Source organism: Fringilla coelebs, assembly GCF_963513975.1.
Source record: "Fringilla coelebs genome assembly, chromosome: 1".
Classification (NCBI taxonomy): Eukaryota; Metazoa; Chordata; class Aves; order Passeriformes; family Fringillidae; genus Fringilla; species Fringilla coelebs.
The window spans coordinates 109,594,616-109,620,506 of record NC_140028.1 but is presented as its reverse complement, the minus strand read 5'-3'; the positions used below and the strand labels follow the sequence as shown (position 1 = coordinate 109,620,506).

General features: G+C 39.6%; 1 protein-coding gene across 1 annotated transcript in view; it reads left to right on the top strand.

The window, feature by feature from the left end:
* Positions 1-21,015: 21,015 nt before the first annotated feature.
* The window catches only part of TMEM108 (transmembrane protein 108), a gene marked incomplete at both ends in the record, with an annotated part of 83,836 nt that continues 78,960 nt past the window's right edge, over positions 21,016-25,891 (top strand). Inside the window, one exon of the mRNA XM_084221977.1 lies at positions 21,016-21,055. Within this exon, the coding sequence (XP_084078103.1) occupies positions 21,016-21,055 (40 nt within the window). The remainder of the gene's footprint in view (positions 21,056-25,891) is intronic.

The window sequence follows — 25,891 nt, the reverse complement described above, 5'->3', positions numbered from 1 at the left end:
ATGAATTCTGCTGTGGCACTGGGATGGGATGGATCATTCCTTACAGTCCTAAAAGTACTGTGAGTTTGACCGGTGTGAGGAATTTTGCCATATGTGGTGCGCTGCGTACAGTATGTGTGTCTTCTTCTTCTTGTGCTGTGACCTCTCTTGTGTGTAGGAGGGTGGGGGTAGGGAGAGGTGTCTGGAAAATAACTATCTTTCAAAAGGACTGCATCTTGCCTGCCTATACAGGAATGATAATGCTGAATTTCTTACATCGTCAATTTCCATGGCAACGAAAAATAATCTCATAAATGTGGGATTATTGCTTTAGGATCAAAGGGGGGAGAACCTGGGCTGTGAAAGAAAAAGTACACCCCTTACTTTATTTAAATATCTTAGCAGAAGCAGGAGTAAGAAAACAACTCTTGAGATTTGAGCATACTTTGCTTTTACTTCTTGATCACCTAAAAACCCAAGCCTTAAATATTAAGCAAATAAAAGCAAGAATGTTCATCTCCCTTACTCTATTATCTTGTCAGCATTGTTCTGAGTGCTCAGCAGATGATAAAATAATTGCAGTGGAACTATAAAGTATATCTAAAAGAAATCCTTTCCTTCTTTCAGCAGTGCTCTCACAGCAACTGGCTGGAAGGTTAGACTCCAAAAAAGAACACGATACTGTCCACGTTGTGGTAGGTGACTCATTCCAAACTGCTCTTAATGGGGACTCCAGTGGAAATATTTCTTCTGAGCAGGCTGGTTGGAGGGCAGCAAAAACATCCATGGGCTTGCTGAAGAATTCTAGGTGGAGTCCACTGCAGTTTCCATCATGAGAGGATTGCTGCAAGCATCTCAGTGTCCTCTGCTTCTTTTCATCACGTGTCATTTTGAAGCTGTTTGTCTCTCACATACCTACTTACATATTGAGAAGCTACAGAGGAAATGTAGGTTTATAGAAAGGGGCTCATCAGCTGCCATTTTTCCTAAAAGAAAAGCTGCAATTTAACATTAACCTAGCAATTAAGCAAAAATTTACACTAACATGCTGCTTTCTTGCATAAAAATCCCTCTCAGCAGCTCTGAAAATTATCTACGAGAAAGGTAATAGAATAATTCCCAGCATCTTTGATTTGGAAAAGCCATTTTCTGGCATGATTGATATTTCCTTTGTGTTAGCATGGGAGACCATAGAAAGAGGAGTAATCTCTGTAATGGGTGTACTCCATGCTGGTGCCTGGGGTCCATGATACATTTGTCAGGCTTTAATTAAAGCTCTGGAGTTGAATTTCCACAGTAATTAACTTTTATTTTCAGTTATACTATGTCTCTCATTTTTGACACTGACACTTTCCTGTTAGAGATAGGGGCAGCAACTGGCACAAAAAAGAAAGAATGTGGAAATGAGGAATAATTTAAGAAATGGCATTGTATTTGCCATGACTTCTGACAGAAGAAGAAAAAAATCACATTTTCCTTCAAAGCTGTTTTGTTGTTAGCTACCTGATATATTTTCTCTTCTGCATAAATACATACCCTCTTACCTTGGCTACTCTTCCTTATGTAAGGTCCAATAGTAAAAAAGCAACTTTTGTTCAGTGGTATCACACATTGCTGTTACAACAGGTCTTTCCCGTTATGTCTCACAGAAATATTTTGTTACCTTTTGGCAAATCTTGACTTTGAAGCATGAATGTGTGCTAGGGAGGCAATTCAACCATTATTTCTGCTATTTCTTCAACTTTTAGTTCAGTTCTGAGATGGATTTTTAAGAGTAAATACTACAAGAGTCTACATTCTATTGTTGAGTCCACATTCTATTGTCAGTGGTGGGTTTGGATTTTGGGTGGGTCAAGAATCTCTGTCTCATTGAAAACACACACTGCTTTTATAAACAGAAGTTAGGCACTTGTATCTTTCTCTTCCACTTTGAAATCGTGTCGTTTTCACACGTTTCACATGCTGTGAAGTACTGTTATGTAGGAGCACAAATAGAGAAATGCCAGAGTCAGTGTCATTTGGCTTGGCCTTAACAAAAGAGCCTTTCCAGGAACAGAGAAATGCAGCCCTGGAATCCAGTCCCCTTCTGTCTGAACTGCTGTATCCATTACCCTTTGACAGACACTCTGAGCTTCATTTTAAAAATTAAGGGTTCTTGCGTTTTTTTTACACTACTGTGGTCTAAAATCTCTGCTATTTATTGACTGTCTTCTGATTTCCACTTTGAATGTGTTCCCAGCTGGCTGTCACCATGTCCACACGTGTGCCAGTCTGCATGTTCCTGTGCTCCTAGGTGGGATAGGTGAAAGCTTCCTTGCAGGATGCTGTAATTGAGTTAAGAACTCTCAGAAAATATTCATTTCCCAGGTGTCTGAAAGTTGTCTTGTCTCACCCTCAAGAATAATTTTCCAGATAGGAGGTGGCTGCTTTCTAGCTTTAATTTTATCAGGCCTGTTGGTGTAAACTAACTTTGGAATTTGCTTTCTGTAATTTGCATCAGCTTCTTCTTTCCCAAATACTTGAAAGGTGTCCCTTGTTTCTAAGCTGCAGATCAGGTCTTGCTGCTGTAGCTTTGAAACAGGTGATGGAATGGGCCCTCCAAATGCAATGCTACCAGTAAAGAAAAAGCTAAGAATAGTATTGCTTCTGAAATAAAGCACTAGAGATAATTAAGCAGAGCAGTGCAGTAAATCAGTGTGGCACTTAAGGGCATGGCAAAGGCCATGAAAAAGAAAGGTCATAAATTGTATGGTGAGAGATGCTAATTGATCATTGTTTGCAATTTCAAGCTGTGTCTCCAGATTTCATTTTAATATTTCTTGTGCACCAAAAAGCAAGTGCAGAGCTGAACTGATTGTGATCAGATAGAAGAATGGGAGCTGCAGAGACACATGGGCTGTTCAGGCACCAAATTCCTATGAAGTAATTCTGACTGGCAATATGTTTCCAAATGTTTTGCCTATCTGTTTTATCATGTGCTGGCTCTATTCACCCCACTTGTCTTACAAAACTGTTCCATTACAGAATGTATCTGGGTGCTGTGAAATCCTGGATGATATTTTCTCTATACCTTCTTTTTTTTTAATTTGTCTTGATTCTTCCTCAAATCCACCATCTCTATACTTCATGTGTCCATAAATTGTTTATCCACTGTCTATTAAAACTGTTATGAAGATAATTTTACCAGCTCTTTGGTGAGCTTTATCCCTGAATGTACTTCAGAGCTAGCATCTGTTTGGCAGTGCTGTGTCAAGGACTGAGTGGCATTATTTTACATGCAGTTGTTCTAGAGATGTCATGGGGAGGAATCTCATCCATGTGTTCCACTGCAGTACCCACTTGGAGAGAAACTTGGGGTTTGTTTGATTTCTGACCCTGCTCAAGTTCCCAGATCTGATTTTGCACTAACCTGTGGTTAATGACCTGTCCTATTTTAATACATCATCCCAAATTTGGGATCCCAACTTTGGGATCCCAACTTTTGGGACCTCATCCCAACTTTGTTAAGATTAAAAAGGAGCTTATGTAAATGGCTTACAGGAGATTCCCAAAGATGGGCCTTGTCTCAAATCTGCCATTAAACAGAAAAATATTTCTTCCAGACACCTGGAGACAATATCTGGAGTCTTGCAAAGCAAGAATTAATGTGCAGGGGTCCTGCATTGGTAGAGAGGAATAGCCACTGATGAGGTCACAACTTTATAAACCATATTTGCAGCATTGCTGGGAAACTTGTGTGTGATATACTGTGTTTTAGATCATTAAGAATGATCATTTTTGTTATTTGTTTCCAAATTTTCCTTCTTCATCTGCAGAGCATTTTATGCAATAAATGCATAGTGCAGTTCTTCCAGGATCTATCTGTTTTGTACAGAGAGCTATTACTTCATGTTTTACAGAGAAATCTCTTACCAGGAGTGGGGTTTCCTGCCTGTTCATTGTCCTTTGATGGAGTTTTGCAGCCCAGCCTGAGTTCACTTTGATCTTGACTTCCCCAATGAATGGGAAGCCCTGCAGCTACCTTAGCTGTGCTTGATCCAATAAGCTCTCTCAGGAGGCTGGATTTATTCCCTAGAGCATAGTGCCACACTGTGTGGCTTTTGCCTTCAGCCAGCTCACATCATCAGTAAAATATGTCTGTGCTTATCTGCAAAAGGCTGTAACACTGATGTGTAGAGTGAATGTGTCTTCCAGCTCTTGGCTCCTTGGGGAGGTACTTCTGTGTATGTGGATGGTATCTAGGAGCAACAGTTGCTGCCATTCCCAAACCTTTAGGATGTTGGAAACCCTGCCCTTTGTGTGGAGAAACAGACTGAATGTGCATTCAGGATGCCTTTATGGCATATATTAAAGGTGAAAGCACACTGTGACATTGACTAGAATCATCCCATCACACAGGGAGGCTTTCAAGGCACCTGCTAATCATTTACAGCATCTGTGGTCTTTCCTGACTCTTGCTGTAGCCAAAATATTCTCAACACAAGTTAGCTCATCTGTTTTGCATCCCTGTGCTTGATGTCTCTGATAAAATGAGCATACATTTGGAACAGGATTTAATATTGACAACAAAACTCAGGCTGTTAATGTTGATATATGGATGTCTCAGCCAAGAAATAGAGAGAGTAAAAAACTTTCTCAGCTTTAAATCTATGTGTGTCATTTTATTCTTTTCACCTAAATTATAAATTAACAGGCTACAGTCAATCTGTGCATCTTAGTCCTGATATAGCTGTTTTGTCTGAAAGAAATAGTTTGGTGTTCATGGCCAGAGAGAGAGACAGAGAAACTCATTATTCTGTTTAGTGGAGATTTCAGGGCATTCTCATTCCAGAAGGGAGACTTAGATTTTGTGTCTTATTTATACAAAATGGAAAAATAGCTCTAGGAGGGCAGGGAAGGAAGCCTTATGTTAGAGCACTCAGCAGAATGATGGTTAAAGTACTTATCTAGGCTGTGGATAACTAGCTTAACCACCAAACTGGAAGGAGCCTTATTTTTCTGAGAAGAGAGTTGAAAGACCATTTTTCCATCCAAGAAGAGTGGTCAAATATCTGAAACCTCAATAAAAGAAAAAAAAAGTTGGGGTATGAAAAACATCCAACTCATCTCAGTGGACAACACTTTCAGTTGTACACACCATCAGAAAGTGTCAACATCATATGTCACTCCTCAGCTAATATTTCCACAGTTGACAAATCAGAGGTTGGGGCAACACTGCATCAGCTCTGCTATTGCTGCAGTATTCTAGGCTTGTGATCTGAGGCAGTCAAAAAACAAACCAAAACTTTAACTCCTGAGTAGCAATGATTCTCCAAAATGCACAAGTAGGTGAAACTGGAGTAAGAAATCACTTTACTCTTTGAATTTGCAGTTTGTGACTACTGCAGTTCCAAAGTGTAAATACAAGGAACTTTGTGTGTATGTTAAATTCACATGTACAAATTGTCCTCCTACTGACATCTGTAGTGCTGTTTGCATGGCCAGCCTGCTTTCAGAGCAGGTGTCAGTAAAAGCATCACAAACCCTAGGTAAAATAAATCTGAATATATGGGTCTCATCTGCACAGCACAATGGGAAAGACTTGACAGAGTGATGACGATTTAAGAAATGGAAGCTTGCACAATTCAGGTGCAGTGTGCTGAGTTACTTAGGCATTCTAACATAAAGATCTGTCCTGTTTTTTTCCTGAATCTGTGATAAGAAGGATTATTCAAAGCTGCAGTTGATTCATGGATAATGCAAATGTAGTGTATTTTCACTGGAATGCATAGAGAACTGGTTCATACAGATAAGTTATTAGAGAGGAATGGCACAAATTTTCTTTCCAAGTGAATAATCAAGCATCTACATTGCCCTCAAAATGTCTCATATTGACTTCTCCCAACAAAAGAACATCAGATTCAGTGGATCACTATGACAAATCCCACTGTTCTTTAGTGTGAGATGCACTGTTTTCCCGAGAAACCATTAAATGGTTTATATAAAGTCAATCTCACTCCCAGCCCTAACAAACTACTCCAGAATTGCTCTTTGTTTGCCTCATTCCATGTGCATTTAGCCTTCTGGTGAATAGCAAGTGAAAGTTTTGTTCTGCTGTGTTACAGCATGCTCAGTTGTACTCCTACCTGGAGGGAACAGATGTATCTACTTCTCCTTCTTCAGAAATGCCTTGCAGGGCTTTGAGACTTGAAATGGCCTATTGTCTACCAAATAACAGATGTCTTCACAGATTAGCCTCTTGGAGTAAAAACACAGGCACACCACACAAAAGATGATGATTAGCTAGTTGAATAACAATAGACAAACCCCAATGCAGATGTACAGGAAAAAAGGAAAGGATCAGGCAGTTATATTTCTATTTTTCTGAGTTCATTATATACATTCATTTTTACAATGACATCTTAATGTTAAAGCTGCTATTATACAGCTTTCTGTTTCAAAGCTTCTAACTTATGTTTTTTTCAAATTAAAATAATGTATTAATATTTCTCCCAATTACATGCTAATAAAAGACTTAATTCAGTTTGCATACAATTAATGCATTTGTTGCAAAAGTATTCCATATGTTATTTTACTTATTTTCTTTAAATATATTTCAGTTAAGGATTTGTATTCACATCTTTCAATACGAAGGAGATTGAAGAATGCTTTAGTGATAAATCCTTCAAATCATAATACACCTCTCTGTATATAGTCCAGCAGAACCCAGAAAGTTTGCTCACATAATTTGGAGTGAAGCATATGAAGAATCAGACACATTTATCTACAGGACTTCCTCTTAATGGTTTGATTGTCTCCTTTCAAAGACTTTAGTGCCTGCTGAATTGGTGGGTCAGAGTCTTGTTGAGTGCAGAAAAATATAGCCAAGGACTCTGTTGACCTTGAGTCTGGTAAAGGTTGCCTGATGCCTATTTTAGTCTGTAATTTTTTTCATTTCAGTGAGAATAATTTAGTCTCTTAGAGAAAAAGAAATTAACAGAACAGGGGGATGGGGAATCATGTTTGATCACATTACAGTACCTTGTATTATTATGTGGGATTTCCATATCACAGATCAGGAAGTTGAAATCTGGCGGAGAGAGAGGACCATGCAGGACAAAAAACTAAGAGGGATTTCTAAGAGGAGTAGTGGAAGTCAAGGTTAGAGCTTTTCTCATATTAGTGGAAAACTGCCACATTAGACTGCCTTCTGGTCTGAAAAATCCTTATCCGTGTATGTTTCTTCAAATTTTGCTGTTCAGCTGTCCTAGGATTTTGTCAGTAGGGAGGATGGTTCAGATGAGGGAGATACAAAGGTTGTGGCTATGGCCTGAGTGGTTGCCTTGGGTATTGAAATGATGAAGAAAGGACAGGGCTGGGGTATGGTTCCCATGGAAGGGAAACTCGGAAAGGGACAAAGAGATTACTAATATGTGGAGATAACACGGTGAGACTGAGAGAGAAGGCACAGAGGGGGGCTGAGGAGGAGAGGATGGGATGTTTAAGAAAGGATGAAATCAATAGACAGGAGAACGAGAGAGGTGGGCAGGATTCTGGCAGTAGGGATGAGATTAGCAGTAAGGCAAGGTCAGGTGTTAGTCACCTCAAGGGTTAAAGTCTGGGCTCAGAACAGAAGGGGTTCCAGTTCTCTGGAGGATTGTTTTTATTTTAATTTTTTTTAATTTACTATTTTCTTTTTGTGTTTTAAACTGTGTAATTACACCTAAGAGCCCTTTTAAGGGTACAAAGCAAAGGTGTCTGAAATATGGAGAGATTTCAGTCAACGCTGCTCAGATGAATCAATATTTTATTTTATCATAGTAGTTCATTATGTCACCTCTTCTTCCCGTAACTGTACATCATTCAAAGCCAGCTTTGAAGCCAGAGTTATTAATTTCCTGGGGAGCACTTCTGTGGCTCTCATTATTGCAGCATGCGAGTACTTTAAAAACATTAATGAATTTATCTGCACAATGTGCCAATAAGGTGAAATGACATTATGCACCGGGGACAATTATGCACAGAATCATAATGTCAACAAAGGACATTTAATTTAGATGCCCAACTCGAGACCTGAGTTTCAAGAAACAGCACTGGATCATCTTCTCTTTGTTTTGGAGTTGGCTTCTGCTGAGTGCATCACAGTTGGAATTGCTCCACGCTTCCACAGTTCAGAGCGCAGGTGTTCCATGCTCTGCTCTAAGCAAACAAAGAAGATGCAATTAATGACTGCCTGCATGAAGTTTGGGTTTTGTGACTCCCTTGGCATTAGGCACTGAGACAGAATCCAGTTCCCCAGGGCAGCTTTCCACTGCCCTAGGCACAACCACGGTGGTTTTCCAAGCCCTTACCTCAGTCTTGTTGGACTGTCCAGTGCCATCAGTAGTGAGGCAGATATGCAGCAAACAGAAAGTTCCTTCTTGTTGTGACCTTGACTAGCTGAATGCGTGCAGTCAGTCCTTGCTCTTACACTGAGTGAGACTGGATATTAGCCTAAAAACCAAGGTATGTGAGTTTATTGTTTGCATTGTCACAGTGTACAGACCGGAGCCAGTGTAGATTTCTTGTCCTGCTGGGATGGATGCACCAGAAGAACTCTCATTCCTTCATATTGATTCATATCTTCTGTAACTCTGTTGTGACAACCTTAGCACACAGGAGCAGGGGCTCCTGAAGCAGAAAGAAGCTGCAATTTTATTTGAAAAGGATCCTTCATTGTGTCCCTGGGTGGCCTCAAATTGTGTGAGCTGGTTTGGGGATAAGGTGGAAACTGTGTCACACAATACAGCTATGGCTGGACATCTGTTTTTGTCCTTGCAAGGCTGAACTCATAGTCAGGAGTGCATTGCACCCAAAAGACACAGCATGTTTTCCCCAACTTTTTACAGCCTGTAGAAGCAAAGCCATGGTGCAATCAAGCAGGACATGGAAGAGGTAGTCTCTGTTTCACTGAAAAATTTTTCATTAGTAGGAAAAGAGAGGGATAGAAAGGGAGAGAGAAGGTTTTTCAGATGCACAAATAGGAGATAGTCTCTATTAGCTTTCACAATGAGATAGGTATGTCACTGAAGTCTGTACCTGCAAAAATCCTGCTGTAACAATCCAGTCTCTCCCACATCCTCTCCTGTTCTGTTCAAGACTGTTCTTCCCCATTTTCCTTCATCAGTTCATTTTCATATTGAATTCCATTGTGGTGGGACAGAGTGACTGGAATTATTCTGAGTTTGCAGTTAGCATCATGGCTTAGCCCATTTCAGTTGCAGTGTAGCAGAAAGTATCTGATACACCTGAAATGATCCTCATCACACTTTAGTTGCAGTCAGCTATTCAGGCACATGTTTATTTATTAAATCCATCTATCAGTCCTCCACCTAAGCAGTCCTACTCTTGCCCTGTCTAGGCTCTTCCTTACCTCTGTCAGGAAGAAAAAAGAACAACCTTCTTCAAATGGTGGCATTTTTTGGCACTGCTTTATGAATCTTGAGCCAGGTGCTGCATCTATACTGAAATCTCCTGTCAGGGTCAGTGGGCTTCACCTGAGGGAGAACTTCACCTGAGGAAGAACTTTACAGTCCCCAGCAGTAAATAGAGTTTTCACTAACCTATTAGAATAAGCTGTGCATCTGAGCATAATCTTACTTGACAGGATAATGTGTTTTTAGATACTGGTGTTTTGAGATTTCCCTTTTTTTTTTTTCATATGCTTTTCCTTCTGGCTTACTTGCACCTCTGTACGTGCCAGTGAACCTTTTGAAGGAGGGAAGATGAGCTGTTTAGCCAGTAGCAGTCTTGCTGGCTGCACAAACTGAAAAGGAAGAAAATAAGACACACAGTGATCTGCATGCTAAATCCTCTCTAAAGCTCCAGACCTGTCATGTAGAGCTAAATCTCTGTCAGTGCCAGGTTAGCATCTTGCCCAATCATCTTACCCTACCTCTCCTTTTGCCTTCAGTCCTCCTCTCCAAAGCCTCAAGTTGTAGACATCACGTTGACACAGACTAGGGCATTATTATTATTCAGAGTTGCATAAAAAGTGAATTTACATTGAGTAAAACCAATAAGCCATGCTTCTCTGACATTTAATTTTCTTGGAAATTCTTCCTATTGAATAGACAGCACTACATGCATTTTCAAATGAAATTCAGTGTTTGCACTACAGTAACCTTGTAGGCAGAAGAATGAATAATTTGGAAATTACCAAGAGCCTATTTCCTGCTGCCTTCCTTCAAAACTAAATTTTTATGTGGCTGTATTTCTGTGGGATGCCATGTGATTTTTTAAAAATTTTTTTATTTCCACCCACTGTCTCAAAATGGTGTGGAAAATACTCTTCTATAAAAAAGGGTTGCTATTAATGTCTGGGTCACTGGTTGGTGGTCTCCTATTTTTTCTGTGGCCATTCCTTCCTCTGACATCAAACCCTGGGAAAGTTGAGGATAAATAAATGGTGTCCCTTGAATTAGACACAGTTATGATAAGCTCTGAGATGAAATCTCAAGCCTAAGCAGGTGTAGTATTCTAGTTTCCAGTGTGTGTTGATCAGCCTGCCAAAGCAGTGCAGTCATATTTCAGAGCTCACTTTATCTCCCTTCTCTCCTTACCATATTGAATGTCTGATTATAAAGGAGGTAGTAAATGGCTCTGCTAAAAGGAGGTTTAACCAGAGACGCAGGTCAAGACATTGTCTTTACTTTCTGTGTCAAATGATTATGCATTTATGCATCCATCCATCCAGATCTGCCAAAGATGTTCCTATTCTTAGAGCTGAAGTTGCTATAATTTCATAGAAGAAGCTGGTTCAGACGGACTTTGCCTTTGAAGTGATAGACTTCATGTCAAGATGAATGTGTGCTCTAAAATAGCTGAGCAAAGGAAACCAGCAAACACTTCAGTTGGGATTGCCCCTGAACTAACACCCTGTCATGGGGGCAAGAGAATCTGGCAGAGCACACAAGAAGGTCTTAGAAATGCCCAAACTTTAACATCTGTTTACCATACTGATATTTTTACTAAAAATATTTATATAAACCATGGTGGGTTTTCTTGGGATTTATGGTTTGTTAAAAAAGCTAGCAATATAGGTTAGTATTAAACACATTATTGCACCATTGAGACTGAATGGTTAAGAATTGAAAAGGTGGTTATGCTTTCCTACCATGCTTTTTTCAATTATAATAAAATGTTTCTTTCAATCTTAGGTACTTGTGTATGTCTATTACAACCTGTCATTGTGAAATTAGATCCTTATGCTGTACTCACACATTATGATTAGAGCTGGTTCAAAACATTCAATCCAAAACTGACATGGAAATAATCTTGAACATGTATTTTGATGGGAAACTTAATATGATTTTCTTTTGACTGAAAAGAAAAAGGAGATATGTTGTACAGCTTTATTAAATTTTTCCTTTCTTCTTTTTTCTTTTTTTTTGTTACCTTTTGTCACTGAGAGGCATGCTAGTATAAATAGGGAAGGAAAGACAAACAGAAAACATAGCTATCAGCTATACATATATCCACAAACAAATATATATACCCAATTCAAAATTACAATAATGAATGCATTGCATTTATTTAATTTTTTTTGGCAACTGAAGTGGTTATGTTTTCCTTAACTGTGAGATCTTGTTTGGTACAATAGGATGGGCCACAGCCAAAAGATACAGGCAGGGCACTCTGACCTGACTCAAAGTTCTTGTATTTCACACATCTTCAGTTCTCAGGAAGGCTGTGTCTGTGGACTGGGCTTAGCATCTGATGGAGCCAGAAGAGCACTACACTGCCATCCTTCACTGGTGATTATTTCCTCTGTGCTTTGTAGATGTAAACCAGCCTAGGGAGCTGAGAGGCAAGGCAAAGTGGATGGGTCTTGGACTCAGGTCTGCTGTGCTTATCTTACAGCAGGTCAGTTGAAGTTCCCCTAGAGATGCTCCAAAACTTAATTAGCCTATCTTGATCTTTTTCTTCTTTCATATCCCTCAATCTCGTTAATCTCTACAGTCTCTTGAGAAAAGTTAGTACAAGGGACCTTTTTTACAGATAAAGTTTTCAAAGCCAAAACCCAGCATGTGAGATTTTTGTCAAAACAATTAGAGGCACTTTCATCTCCTAGCTGGTGTCTTTAGTTCACTGTAATCAGATAATGTTGATGCACAAAATTGAGCCTCCTTTGTGCTGGTGTTTTAAGGATTATTTGTTTGGCTGGGTAATTGTGACGTTCACTAAAGGGAAGATGATCTTGCAGTTAAAATTATATTGAGATTAGATCGAGTTAAAGTTATATATTGATGTTTCCATCTCAACTATAGATTTCCTTTGAAGCCATCTGGGGCCTGTGTAACAGTGTTTTCAGGACTCCAATACAGGTACGTTTGACAGCACAGGGCTTGTTTGCATTTTGGAGCATCTTTATGAAACTGATATTTTGGCCTGAATTTCAGAAATATGAAGCATGCATACTCCTCTTTGTGTACAGCTGATGCTTTCCATTCTTGAAAATTTGACCCAGTCAATCCACCTTAGGAATACAGTACCGTATCATAAAAGAGGGAAAGTAGTACCTTCTCTTTTGCATGCTTTTTTTAATCTACTTGAAACACTTGCATTTAATCAGGCTGAATAATGTGAAAAGCCTGATTTCAGCTGCTTCACAAAAAAGGTAAACCCTTTTTCGACTCTCCTGTGTTTATTACAATGCATGCAAAGCTATTTGCTTGCCTGTCCTTTACATTAAGTCTTTTTTTATTGTATACCCTACACAATGGGAACAAGAGAATAGTTTAACACAGCTGCAGAGAAGTTAACCCCATAACCCCATATCCTTATTTTCAGTGTTACGGGCCAAAATCGATTGCTTGACCTTCAGCCCTTTGAAACTCAGTGGAGAAAAACAGCCCCCCAAAAGGAATGGGGCTCTTCCTCCCAAGAGAGGCATCTCAAACAGGGCACAGGCATCAGGCTTCAGAGGAGCCAATCCACCTGCTCATGGCACAGGGAGTTTCAGTGGGTAGATCAAATGTCACAGTGTGGACACCCTGAGGCCCAGGAGATGCCATAGGAGATCCTCCAGGGAAAACCCACCATCACAAGAGTGGTGTGGAAGGAGAGCTTGTTTCTACATCCATTCCCTGCTGTGAGCGAGAAGGATAAACAGGCTGTATTTTCTTTATTTTTCCAGAAGTTATGGAGACATCTTTACCAACATAGCCTTGTGTGCCAGAAAAGTCTTTTAGCAGGAGAACTTCCAGTGGTTATAAAGTTTTTCTATCAAAGAGCAGGCAATTTATACTGCTGAATGCTTCCTTGGTGTAGTGCAGCCTGTGAAATTTTCATCATGATCTTGAAATGAATATTAAAAGATTTTTTTAGGTGTGGCTGTCATAAGACTCACAGAGAAAATTTTGAAAAATTACACAACTTAGTCTTACATTTGTCATATTTCATTTTAAGAAAAAAGTCTTTTCCAGAGGACAGCAAAAAGTGCTTTTCACTATGGACTTTTTCTGTACAACTTTCTTGACTCAGTTTTTCCACCTTCTTTTTTCGTGTTGCATTATGAAGGATTATTCTCCCAAAAACTCAGAGAAGTCAGACTTTTTTCCTTTGGTTACCTAAAACAGCATGTTTCAAGGTGTATTTCAATTTCATATTTCAATGAAGTAAAATTTCATTATCAAAGTTTCAAATGCCCATATAATCTCATGTATTGAGGGGATTGCTTACTGGGAAAGAGAATATTTCTAAGTGTCCACAGGGATTTCACAAAAATATTTCACTATTTCATCATTGGATATTTTATATTCAGCCATATACAAGTTTTAAAATAAGCACAGAAGTCTTCCCCTGCCCACCCCTAATATGTATTAATGACCAAAATCTAATTATCCCTACAGCTGCTAAGTCATTTTGATCTTTATGAAGATGTTAGCTTCTCAGGGCTCCACAGACATGAATGATGTAAAGGAAGGGATCTTTTCTTATACTAAAGCTGGACAGACAGACACACACAGTCATGTTTTTGCACCATTGAGAACAAGAAGCAACCAGAACAACTGTTCAGACTCTTCTCCCACTGGAGCTGCCATAAGAAGTATTTGCTAATGGTCAGTAATTAGGAACAAAGAAATAGTCCCTTGCACCACTGATGTAGTGTGAAGGACATTTAGCAGCCTAGGGCTTTAGAGTTTTTCTCATCTCCATCTCTAGGACTTCTCAGTTATAATCAGCCATGAGAGTGACCCTGGCCACCACAGCTTTTCCAGAATGGTCATGTCTCTTGTGAAATGACATTGCATTTCCACCCTGGTATTTTTCCTCTCAGTTTTCCCCACCCTTTGAATGATTGCCTTTTGCTATTCTGGGATTGTTCATGAGATGACCACAGATGCCAAGACATTAAATAGCCAACAGCAACAGTAGTTTTACCTGGCCTTTTTTGACCAAGTCCTTCCCCTGCCCATTGGTCGCTAAGACGTGAGGTTCTTCATGCCCAGGTCACTTAGACGTTAAGTTCTTCATGCCCATCTATTTTTATGACAGTGAACCTCAAGAGCTAGCTGGCCATGGCCTCCACTTGCCACAGAAATGACAGAAGTCTTTAAGCGATCATCTCGCCTTGAGTTGTTCTTGGAAACACTGTCACAGCTGGGAGAAGGGCTGTGGGAACACAGCCCTTGGAACTGTTGTCCTAGAGAGATGAGGGATTGGGAATTCAATAGTTAATGATGAAGTAGGGAAGCTGAGGAAGAGGGAGCAATTGCTGTAAGGGTTTCCCTTGTATATCGACACTGCTTTCTCTGTGTGTTTTCCTTGACTGGTGTTTATCTTTGTGCTAATGGGGAGGTATGGATCCAGTACAAGGAAAACCACAGCCAGCCTCAGGCCCGGTGGGGACTGTAGGTGCTGTGCATCTGAATTCAGAGGGGAGAGGCTTTGGGAAGGTTGTTTGATTTTGTTTTTGTTCTGGATGCTCTGAGATTCTCTGCTTCCAAGTTCATGTCACATAGGATGCAAGGAAAGTATGGTAGTAGCTCTAGTTCAGATCCTTCCTGACTATTCCTTATGCACATATGACAGGCCTGCACCCCACCACCAAGACTGGTTTTGATCAGCTGTGATATCCTGAGGGCAGACCCTACTCTCTGGAGACCTTAGGAAAGCAAAGGGTGTACACTTCTCTGGGTAATAGTGGAAGTAGATGTGAATTGCTCATTCTTAAATCTGCAAAGAGGAATCTACTTCAAAAGGTGCTGAAAGATCTAAGTATAAAATGGACATAAATATAAAAAATCCTGCACTCAGAATGTTATGAAGAACGATGGGAACGGTGGTTTGCACGTTCCAAGCAGTGGGAGATAAATCACAGCAAACAATGTGGCACACGTTGAACAAGAACAGAGAATTCCTGCTCGGAGGAATCTTACTGCTGCAAGTTAATCATCTTTTTATTAGCATGCCCTGAAGCTTTTTTGGATGTAAATTTTGTGAAATAACATCTGGATTGTGGGAGCAGGCCATAAAATTAAGAAAACACAGAGTTGTGTTTGAGCCCTGTGTAGTCAAGAAGAGGACACCTGCTTCCTTTTATGAGGCACAGCAGAACACCCACTGCGACTAACCCGTGGGATGCAGTGGATGAAGACCATGGTGATGGAATTTATACTGGAGGAGTAACTCCTGGAGGTAATCTCAGCTCTCTTGAGTTGTAAGTGAGCAGCCTCTGCTGTTGATGTCTTATGAAAAATCCACTGAACATCCTGGGGCAATATTATACTGAAAGGATCAAGGCTGGGTTTTCTTGAGAGGGGAGTCCAAAAAGATCGGAGATGGAAGTACTTCTGAGTCTGTCTGCTTTTTCTCTTCCATTTTCTGGAGAATACTCTTGTTGAAAACTGTCTGAGATGTACCATTTTCTTCTTTCCAGAATGATCCACAGCAGAGAGAAGGCAATCAGAAGTAATATAATAAGGTTTATGTGCTTCGTGGATGGGAGTGGCGTGTCTTTTGCCCGTCTCCTCATCACCATTTTTCAGCTTCTGTATTTTAGTTTCCTGGTTTCCATTTGACAGACAAGAAAAAGAGTTTTCCACTGACTCTTAGCTTTGCCTCAGTGTGCATCTTCTGTTCTGTCTCCTCTATTTCTTCTTTAATTTAAGGCCTGGTTGGCATTTTTTTCCCATCAGACATAATGAATGGCTGGGAGCTGTCTGCTCTTTTGGACTCTTTTGTCTTCAATCCATCATTATGTCTTCATTGTCCTCTTTAATTTAACTGAGATGTTGAGGGGATCACTTACTGTGAAAGACAATATTGCTAGCTGTCCACAGGGATTTCACACATCTATTCATCATCTTGGTAAGATAAACTATATGTGAAATATTGTGTACTAAAAAATGCAAAATATGTAAGTCCATTTCAGACACCAAGTGCTTAACCAGTATTTTTAAACACAGGTGTCTGTGGCTAGGCATATGACACCTTTTCCGGATACAAATTTTGTTACATTTACCTATGGAAGATGAATATTTCAAAGTTGACATTGATTTGACTACAAACTTGCACTAACTTTATTGCTTTGTTTCAGAGTATGTCAGTAGGTACACCCCTATGAACTGCAATGCACAACTGAAACAAAGGTCATAATTACACCTTTATTTCCTGGCTTTCAGAGGGAGTTCAGAGAAATTGGGAATATGCCCTTTCACTTGGAGACCAAAATTTAGGAAATTAACTTTACAATACTTTAAATAAATAATCTCAGGGATCGGGTATAGTTGCATCAGATAATTCCCTCAAATACTCATAATGGCTTCTCAAACATTTAAGCTCAGTATGTTTCAAAATTAATATTTTGGAGAAATCTACTCCCTAAAAACCTCAGGGAGGTGTTGAAGAAATGAGTGAGGAGTATGAAATGGATACACAAGTCAGAGACTCACATTAGATTTTGGATTATTGAAGTTTAGCACTCATTTTCCAACTAAATTTTTTTCCAAGACCGCTTCTATTTCTGCTCATTCTTCTTTTTTTTTTTTTTTTCCTTGTAAGTGACAGTCTGTGTATTTAAAACAGGTGGTGGTACTCTGGTTTTAAATTAAACTGTCCAAAGTCAGGAACTGGCTGTGTGTCTGCATTTTCCATCTGCATGGGCACAACTTTGCTAATCTATTTGTGCCTAAAATTACATTCTCAAATACCTAAAAGAACATGGGTTGGTGAACTAGAGTACTCTCAGCTACCAGCCACTCAATCTGTAATCTTCCTTGATTGATAAATAAATGTACCTACAGGGCCCTGAGAAGAGTATCATGATGGCTGGACATGGCTTGATACTCAGAAAGGAGATTTCCTCTGCAGCTATTGAAATGTCTGACCATGAGATTCTGCTTTGCCTTCTTAGAGGTACAGAAAAATTTCCATCATTGGAAGGTATTATTGTAGAAACTGTGGCAGCTTCAGAAGTCCTTATATATGATAGGTGCATATTTGCAGTTTAATAATAATAACAATACAGTATGGAGTTTAATAATAATAGCAATATTATTATTTAATAATAGTAACAATTCAGCCCTTCATTGCCATCTCTCAGAAAAGTCAAGGTAGTAAATTATTTCATGGCAAAAATGGCAGATGAAATTCCCTGGTGATAATTGCAAAGTCACATCCACAGGCAAAAATTAGTCCAAGCTCTAACTACCTGAGGAAAGGCTTCAGAGGAGTTGTTACTTAGCAGGCAGCTCTATAAAACAGTGCAGTAGAGCCCAGGAGCAGTGATGAAGATGAAGAGAATCATGGGCACAACTGGGAAGAGACTAGATAAGAAACAGGAAATATCACTGTGCAGGATGAAGCTCCAGTGCACACCCAAATTTTGGTGGCTGCATACAATTTTGTTCCCTTCTCCTCAGATCTGAACTGGAATGGATAAGTACAGCTTAAGGCATGACGATTATCAGACATTAGGTATATCTTTTTTATGAAAAAAGAAAAAAGATAGGAATTCCTCAGCTTGAAAAAGATATTCTAAATGATCTAATGAAAGAGTAAAATTGTATGATGTGGAGGAGATAAGTGAGGAATAATTATTCTCAAGTTAAAAAAATATGGCACCTCAGGTAATTTATTCCACTCAGGCTTGCTGGAGATGGAGCGATCTATGCCAGGGTGTAAAGATTACCTTGCACTGAGTCTGTTTCACAAATAATTTCTGTGCTGTCCTGCTGGCAGCTCATGTTTAAGTCAGGGTAATGGGCTTGCTGGAGCTTTTACCTGGGTGGGTGCAGCAGTGGGTCCTCTGTTCTCAAGTCAGGGACTTGATGGGCTGGTTCATCTGCCTCAACTTTGTGCAGCCTTGATAGTCATTGCAAGCAGTCTCTGCCTTTGGAAAACCATCACTGGTGTTCCCGGGATTCCAAAGCTATACAAATAAATCTCATTAGATGTCTCTTGCCTCACAAGAATACAAATCCTTGTTTCACACATATTTCCTGTACACAAGAAATAAGGTATAAAAAACTGTGGGAAAAAATGTTTTAAAAGTGTTTAAATTTAAATTATTTGAACTAGATGATCATTGTTGGTCTGCTCCGACTAAAATGTTCTCTTCTATTGAGCCCAAGTCAGGACTTTGAAGAAATTGAGACATTCATGGCAACATTTCATTTATGTTTGTTCACTGAGTTTTCCATATATAATTTTATGGCCACGTGGTCAAGAGGATAAATCTTCTAACTGAGACCAACAGAAGAACATAATAGTTTTCTATTGATGATCTTTGTTTCTTTGCCCATATGCACACTAGTTCATATTTCTTAGTACAGGGTAAATTCCTGGTCTAAATAAAAATATCCACAAAAGCATGCAATTTATTTCAACCATAATACCAGAATTTATGAGCAAATATCTTTCTTTATTATTGATAGTATTAATATGGAGATGGGAGAGAAATACAAAAAGAAAAAATGGTTCACAGCCAAGAACTTCATGTCATCAACATTGTCAAGCATGGTTAAAATTATACAAGGTTAATAATGTGGACTTAGGGTTGCAATTTCAGATTCTCCCTTTTTTCCATTGTTTTTTATGACTTCACATGGGTCAGTGCTTGTAAATCCTGTTTTGATGCAAACTTAATTCATTTGTACTTTGTAAGAGTACGTGGGTATATGGTTTCTACATCGTCAGTGGCTTGTCTGGTTCTTGTCTTTTCCTGCATATATTTTCATTAATATCTCAGTGTCTGCTAGACACACACATATTGTATATGCATCTATATGTACATACAATATGCATCTTTGAAGAGTTCTGTAATAGATTATATGATGTCTGTTTATAGATGAAGACTGAGGTTTTTTACTGCATCTGTTTCATCATTTGGTAAGCCATAGGGGAAAAGGGGTAAACAGAAATCCCTCAGCAAGTTTCCATGATAAAACTATAGCATGAATCTAACACTAATTCTGATTAAAAACGATAGGCTAATTCACAGGTGATTGTTTCCATGCAGGAGAAAATGCCTTGCGAATACTGACATTTCTGCAAGTTACAGAGTTGTTTTTAAGGTCCAGTGTTAAATGGAAAGTGTGGAGGAATACAAACACATGGTATTAGTGTGCATAAATTTCTGTGTGGAATAACTTAACAAAACCCAAGCATCTTTTGTTATGGGCAAGAAAAGTCATGATCCTTTTTCCTTTTCCACATAAAAGTCAAATATAGCTCTGTTTTCCCAAGCTCTGCAGCATTTATGCAGTTCAAAGGTGTTATTCATTGATCTGACTTGTTTATCTTATGTCTCCAAGATTGCATTTTAAATAAGCTCTGAAAGATTTATATGCATGCTAAAATGACTCAGAAATGTCCCTAGGAGTTCAGAAAATGAAAATGTGTTGAACTGAAAGCTAGAGGATACTAAATGCTTTTTAATATTGACCAAGGGACTTTCAAGGAGGTGAGCTCAGGGTCCTGCTTTTCACAGTTGGTTCTGAATGTTTAGCAAATTATTTTTTCTGGAAAAAAAGAGCTTGAATGTTGTGTTGTCTTTGGGTACTTGGTGAGACATTACTCACAGCAGTGCTTTGGGACCACATTTGCTTTTCACTTCTGATTTATGCATTTATTTTCCTCACAATGTGAATAATTAATATCAGCATGATTGGGATTTATTTTTTCATAGTATCTTTTAAACCAAGGTGAAAAAATATCCATGTCAAGTGTTTGAAAATACCATCTGAGGACTCATAAAGTATTATTAGTTGCTCCCCAAGTGGGCAAAGGCAGGGAGCTAAGGTCGTCACGTGTTTTTGCCACATCACATTTTCAGACAGCAGGCACAAGAATTAAGAGACCCCCTTCTTCACCAAGTCAGTTCAATTTAGAAGATACAGAAAATGTCTAGAGCCATAGAGAAGGTTCTCCAGCCGAGGTATATCAGGAAGGAATATGACCTACAACAGCTGACTAAAATAGAGCTAAAAATGCCAGGACAAAGCTGCCCTCTCTGCAGAGATTTCAGCAGAGTTTGGGATCTCCTCTGCTGTGGCACCACTGAAATTTTCATTGGGAAAGGAGGGGGTGGGCTTTCCCCATGCTGTACTTCTTGAGGGATGTGAAAAGGGGAGGCTCAGGGAGAAAACTACAGCCCCATGTGCCCAGCACAGCTGCCTGGTGGTGTCTGCATCTTGCATTTGCTTCTCCCCTGAGGACCCTTCCTCCAAACTAAAAAGACTCTGACAAAATTAATTTTATCAAGACATAAGCATGACATGAAAGTAATTTTCAGTGTGTTTATTTCACATACTCCTGAGAAATCTTTCCCTGTTTGGCCATGACTCTATCCTTCCCTGCCAAGCTGTTGGAGAGCATGGCCAAAGCAAGAAAAGGGCAGTCAGGAAATTTCCCAATGCTTATCAATACAATTTCCCTGTGAAGCTTCATCTGACTTTGTAATGAACAGGCATGACAAGGCAGCCTATATTTTTCAAGCATAATTTTCTCCTCTTGACTTTTTTTTGACAGAATCATGAATAAACTGGCAGACCAGCAGGACCACATGATACCATGAAGAGAAGCTTACAGGTCCTCTATTGCCAACTGTTTAGTAAGTAAATAAACATTTTTTATTCTGTAAGAAAGAAACTATTCAAATCCTTATATAATATTTATTCAGGGCACAATTCAGAGAAGTATTCAACCACATGTCTTACTTCAGGTGCCTGGAGGAACCATATGGAAGTTAAATTACCCTGTTACCCTGTCTGAGATAGTTTGAGGTGTATTAAAAAATGAGTTGAAGGATCAGCTGATTCTGCAGAGTTTTGTACAAGAATTGATTTGCTGTGTCTTGCAACTGAGGCAACTATCACCCTCAGAAAAATGAGATGTAGATACAGAGGATGGTGGCTGGAAAAAATAACACAACATTTTTTGGAAGAGGGATCCATCCCACTTGGCATTTCTGGTGGTCACCACTCAATAAATGATGTGTGAGTGAGGAAAAGTCTAGGCTCACACAGATCTAAATTCTGTGTCACTTCCTGAGATGACAAGTTTCTTTCTTTTTCTAAGTTGTTTTTCTAAGAACAGCCCATCCAATATGAAAGTCCAGCAAAAACATCAGGTGGAATTTAGACTGTGTGGACAGGGGCTGGCTCCCCTGTTCATGGAAGTAAGGGGAGGTTTTAGGTGTAAAACTGCATCAACAGTGTTGGGGCATTTTTGTAAACTGACAATTTTCAGTGCAAGCATCATAAACAACAATTTTTCTTCAAAATTGTAGAGATTAAATAAAATAGGACTGGATAAAATGTAAGTACAACCACTTGCTGTTATGTTTTACAAGGAAAATTGCTAATTTCCAGTAAAAATGAATAAAAACCCTCGGTTTTTTAATGTTGTCACTTCAATTTGGCAGAATGTTTCACTTCAATATACATATTTTCATAGACAATTGTGGATGAATTTCCCTTATTCTGGCAAAAGCAAGAGAAAAACCAGAAAATCATTCTTAATATGCTTGGAATGAGCAATGGAAGGACTGTTATTTTATTGGATATATTGGATTGTGTGAAAATTACATCTAAGGAATATTTTGTGGGCTGTTACAGAAATCTGGTTGCTATCATATCTTTGCTTTGCTCATGATTGTCGGGGTGTAGAGCGAGAGATTTCGTTTTGGTTTGCTACATTGGTTGATGTTCTGATTCCTGTGCACAGCTTCTCCTGTGACACAGGGAAACAGAGGTGTGTCCCCATGGCATAGAGGGGAGGCTCCAGAAGTGCACCCAAGGTTATGCTGTTGAGCATAAAGCTGGGCCAGATGTGCCTACATGACCTGCCCAGCAGCATGATTTTGGCCCCCTCAGATTTGCTGACTGGCTGGAATGCAATGTAGGAAGAGCTCCTCAAGGAGAATTTTTACCAGGAACCTACTGAGAGCAGTGGGGGCTCAGCTAAGTGGGGGCACAGCTAAGGACCCAGAATACATTGCTGCATTTTGTCATGTCGAAATGTGATTTAACTCGAAAACTAACTTGGTTTCTGGACCAACATTTGGTTCATTGTAAAGAAAACATGAAGCAGAACTGTACAAATACATTTCTGCCAGCATGTAGGGAAAAGAAGGAAGGTATACTGTTCTTCCAGCCTGTCACAGTGTTGAGTCTTTCTGTAACTATTTTTTCTTTTTTTAATACCATGCTTCCCTGCTTGGCAGCATTCTCCTTTGTTGTCCCTGTTGCTTTAAACTGTATTTTTCAGGGTCATATGTTGAAGAGATAGGTGGCAAATAGAGGAACACTGAATATAAAGAAGAAAAAACTGAGAAAAGTATATGTCTATCTATATACACACATATATATATAGTATGACTATGCAGCAATATTGTCAGCTCTCTGGTGTAATTTGAAAAGGTGGCTTCTGAACTTACTACTTCTGATGACAGGAGAAAAAACTCCTTTATTTCTCTGAGTGCAGCAAAAACTTGTAATAAATGTAGTTTTCATTAACAAATACAGCAGCAACTATACCTATGTAAGAGGTATTTTAGGCACCTGGAATGTGTTTTTTCACTGGTTGGTTTATAAAAAGCTAATGGTAAGTAATTTCTGTTATATCAGCTTGCTTTTAAATGCACTGAGGTGTGTTACCTAAGCTCACTTTTTCCCCAGTTACATCACAGTGCTAAAAACAAACTCCAAGAGAGTGCATTCTGTCCAAGGAAGAGGAAATTACTTTAATGTATTTCCTGTGACTGTTCTTTATGGTATAAGAAGGGCCTGCAGCATGGTCTTATTAGTTTCATTTGGACAAAAGAGGAAAATTGCTGCTACTGTACAGCTGAAGAAAAATCAAACTTCAGAGAAATTATCCAAAGAGGATATTCTGCTTTGGGCTGATTCACCAATGTCTTCCACCTGCCTGCCTTCCTCATCTGCAGCTGCAACAAGTGGGTCTGTGGTGCTGCCTCGACAATGTGGCAGTGTTTTCATCTTGTCTGCTGTGGCATGAGTGAGTGGGTGAGGTTCAGGTCATAGAGGGAAGGGCCCTATGTGTGCACTCTTGCAAATAGGAGTACAGGGCATGCATAAACACAGAAAACCCAGGAGATCTGGAACAAAATGTTGGTGTGTTTTGTAGAAACAGTGATCAGCTGGAGAGACGAGACTCTGTGTGTGTGCTTGTGGATGTACCTGTGGCAAAGAAATGTAGGAAGAAGCAGTTTGACCTCCAAACTGGTGTGCTGTTATGAGTCTCGCCACATTTTGCTTGAGTCTCAGCTGTGCTACTGGGGCAGTGGTGGCTACACTCATCTGTGAATTCTTTTCCACCTCTGTTCATCTGTGCTGTGTTCAGCTGTGTTTGTGCAGTGTCTGAGACAGTAGGACTCTGTACTCTAGAGGGCTTCTTGGCTTTGGGGCTGGAAGAAAAGACTTATGTAGATATTGGTTTGATTGTCAAACAGTGGGATTTGTTACCTGTATTTTTAAAATCAGGCCCATATATATATAAGATTTTGATTGTAAAATGTCTGGGTCTTTTGGTGAATTTCACATGAGTTATGTAAGCATTCTATTGCCATCCATACTCTTTTGCTTTCCAAAAAGAGCACATTCCATCCATTCATGCTGATCAAGAATAGCATGTGAAAGTGGCACTAGCAACAGCTGCTCTTTTGAATAGAGTTGTAGCTGGCTTGAATCTGATCCCAGCTGTCAAGGGGCAGAGTCTGTGAAAATTGTAGCGCTACACTTGGCCCAGGACAGGAGCTGCGGGCAGTGCTACTTTACCTCTAGCCATTCATAATTTATGAATAAGTAATTAAACACCTGATGTGAAACTATGAAGAAGTAGTGCTTTCATACTGTATCTTCAAAGATTCTATTTAATCTGAAATTTCTTAAGACATTAAAAGAAAAAAAAAGCCAAAAAAGATTGAAACAAAAAATTTGGAAGAGCTTTCTTAGTAAGAGCTCTTTGAAGTCACTAGCTAGATTGAGTTGATGAGGACCAATTAAAGCAAAACATGTGTCCACAATTTGCTGCCATTTGTTCTAGGCACATCTTTATGGATGAAGTTTGTTGCCTCTGTAATGATGAAGATGCAAATTTCTTTCCCATGAGGCTGAGCGATCTCTGTTTTTTATGAAGACCTAATGTGATGATTTAAGCCCTACAGCATGAGCCACAATATGTCTGCATTTTCTGTAGTAAAACATGCACATCATAATTTGCCATGCATGCACTGTTTACTCAGGGCTTCTAAGTTGCATATAAGCTAGAGAAAAATGGGGGGACAGGTAACTGGTGAAGCTTTTGGTGCGCAACCTCTATATGAGGCTTTCTTCCTCAGGCATTTATTTTCCTGAAAAAATGCAAGACTATTATTTCTTGTTTACTTACAGCACTGGGGTCTGTGTGAGGACCTGTCACACCACAGCATCTGAAATGAACGGCCATCTGAGTGCTTCTTCATGTCATTATCACTTAGTGTGTTCCCAAATATCACTCTTTCATCTCAGAAGCCTGGCACAACGCCCAGTAATATCAATAGAAAGAGTTTCCTATTTGCAAGTATGTACCACTCTCTGTAGTAAAGTGAGCAAAAATGGCTGTGAGTGGCTGTGCAACACGGGCTGCCACAAATCTCCTGTCCCCTTGCTGTGGATGCAGCTCACCTTCCCCTGTGTACACTGGGGAGTCAAGTGTACACTGTACAGTCAAGTCTTTGCAGTGAAGTTCACCCTGTAGAAAGGGCTAAGTCTGAAGCAAGTCGAGGGGCTCATCCCTCTTCTCATAAATATTTGATAAGCAAAGTGAGTTTGCAAAATTCCTGTATTAGAGAAGACCCAGTCCTAGGTACCTTCTCAAAGGTGTTGAGCAGCCTCCTAATGCCTCTTGCCTCTGGTAGGAACCCACACCCAGCAGTTTTTCTTTCTATTGCCAAGCACTGTCTGTGAATAATTAGGTGTTATTAATAAGATGGTATGCACTGATGGCTCGTTTATACAATTACACATGGCTCGTTTAGTGCAAGGGAAGAGGCATGGTAGCAGTACAAGAAAGGCTGCTGCCAGATGCAGGGGAATAACTGTTCTCTGCCCAGAGTGGTAGATGAGACGTGAAGAAATGGATTTATGGAGAAGATAGCTTGACATTAGGTGTCAGGCAAAAATGCTTTATCAGGTTAAGGTATTGAAACCCTAGAACAGGCTAGTCAGGAGGATTTAAGTCTGCCACTGAAGCACCAAATGGAAAAAAAAACCCATCTCTCAAGGGAGACAGAGGTCATCTAGATGATTTCAAAAGCTCCCATCAAACCCTCTGTTCCTGTGACCACTAGGTACTGTGTCCTTAGTGCAAATGAGCCTGCTTGCTTCCACAGAGAGCTCTCAGCTTGCACTAGCCATGTATAATTAATCCATTTGCTAGAGATGCA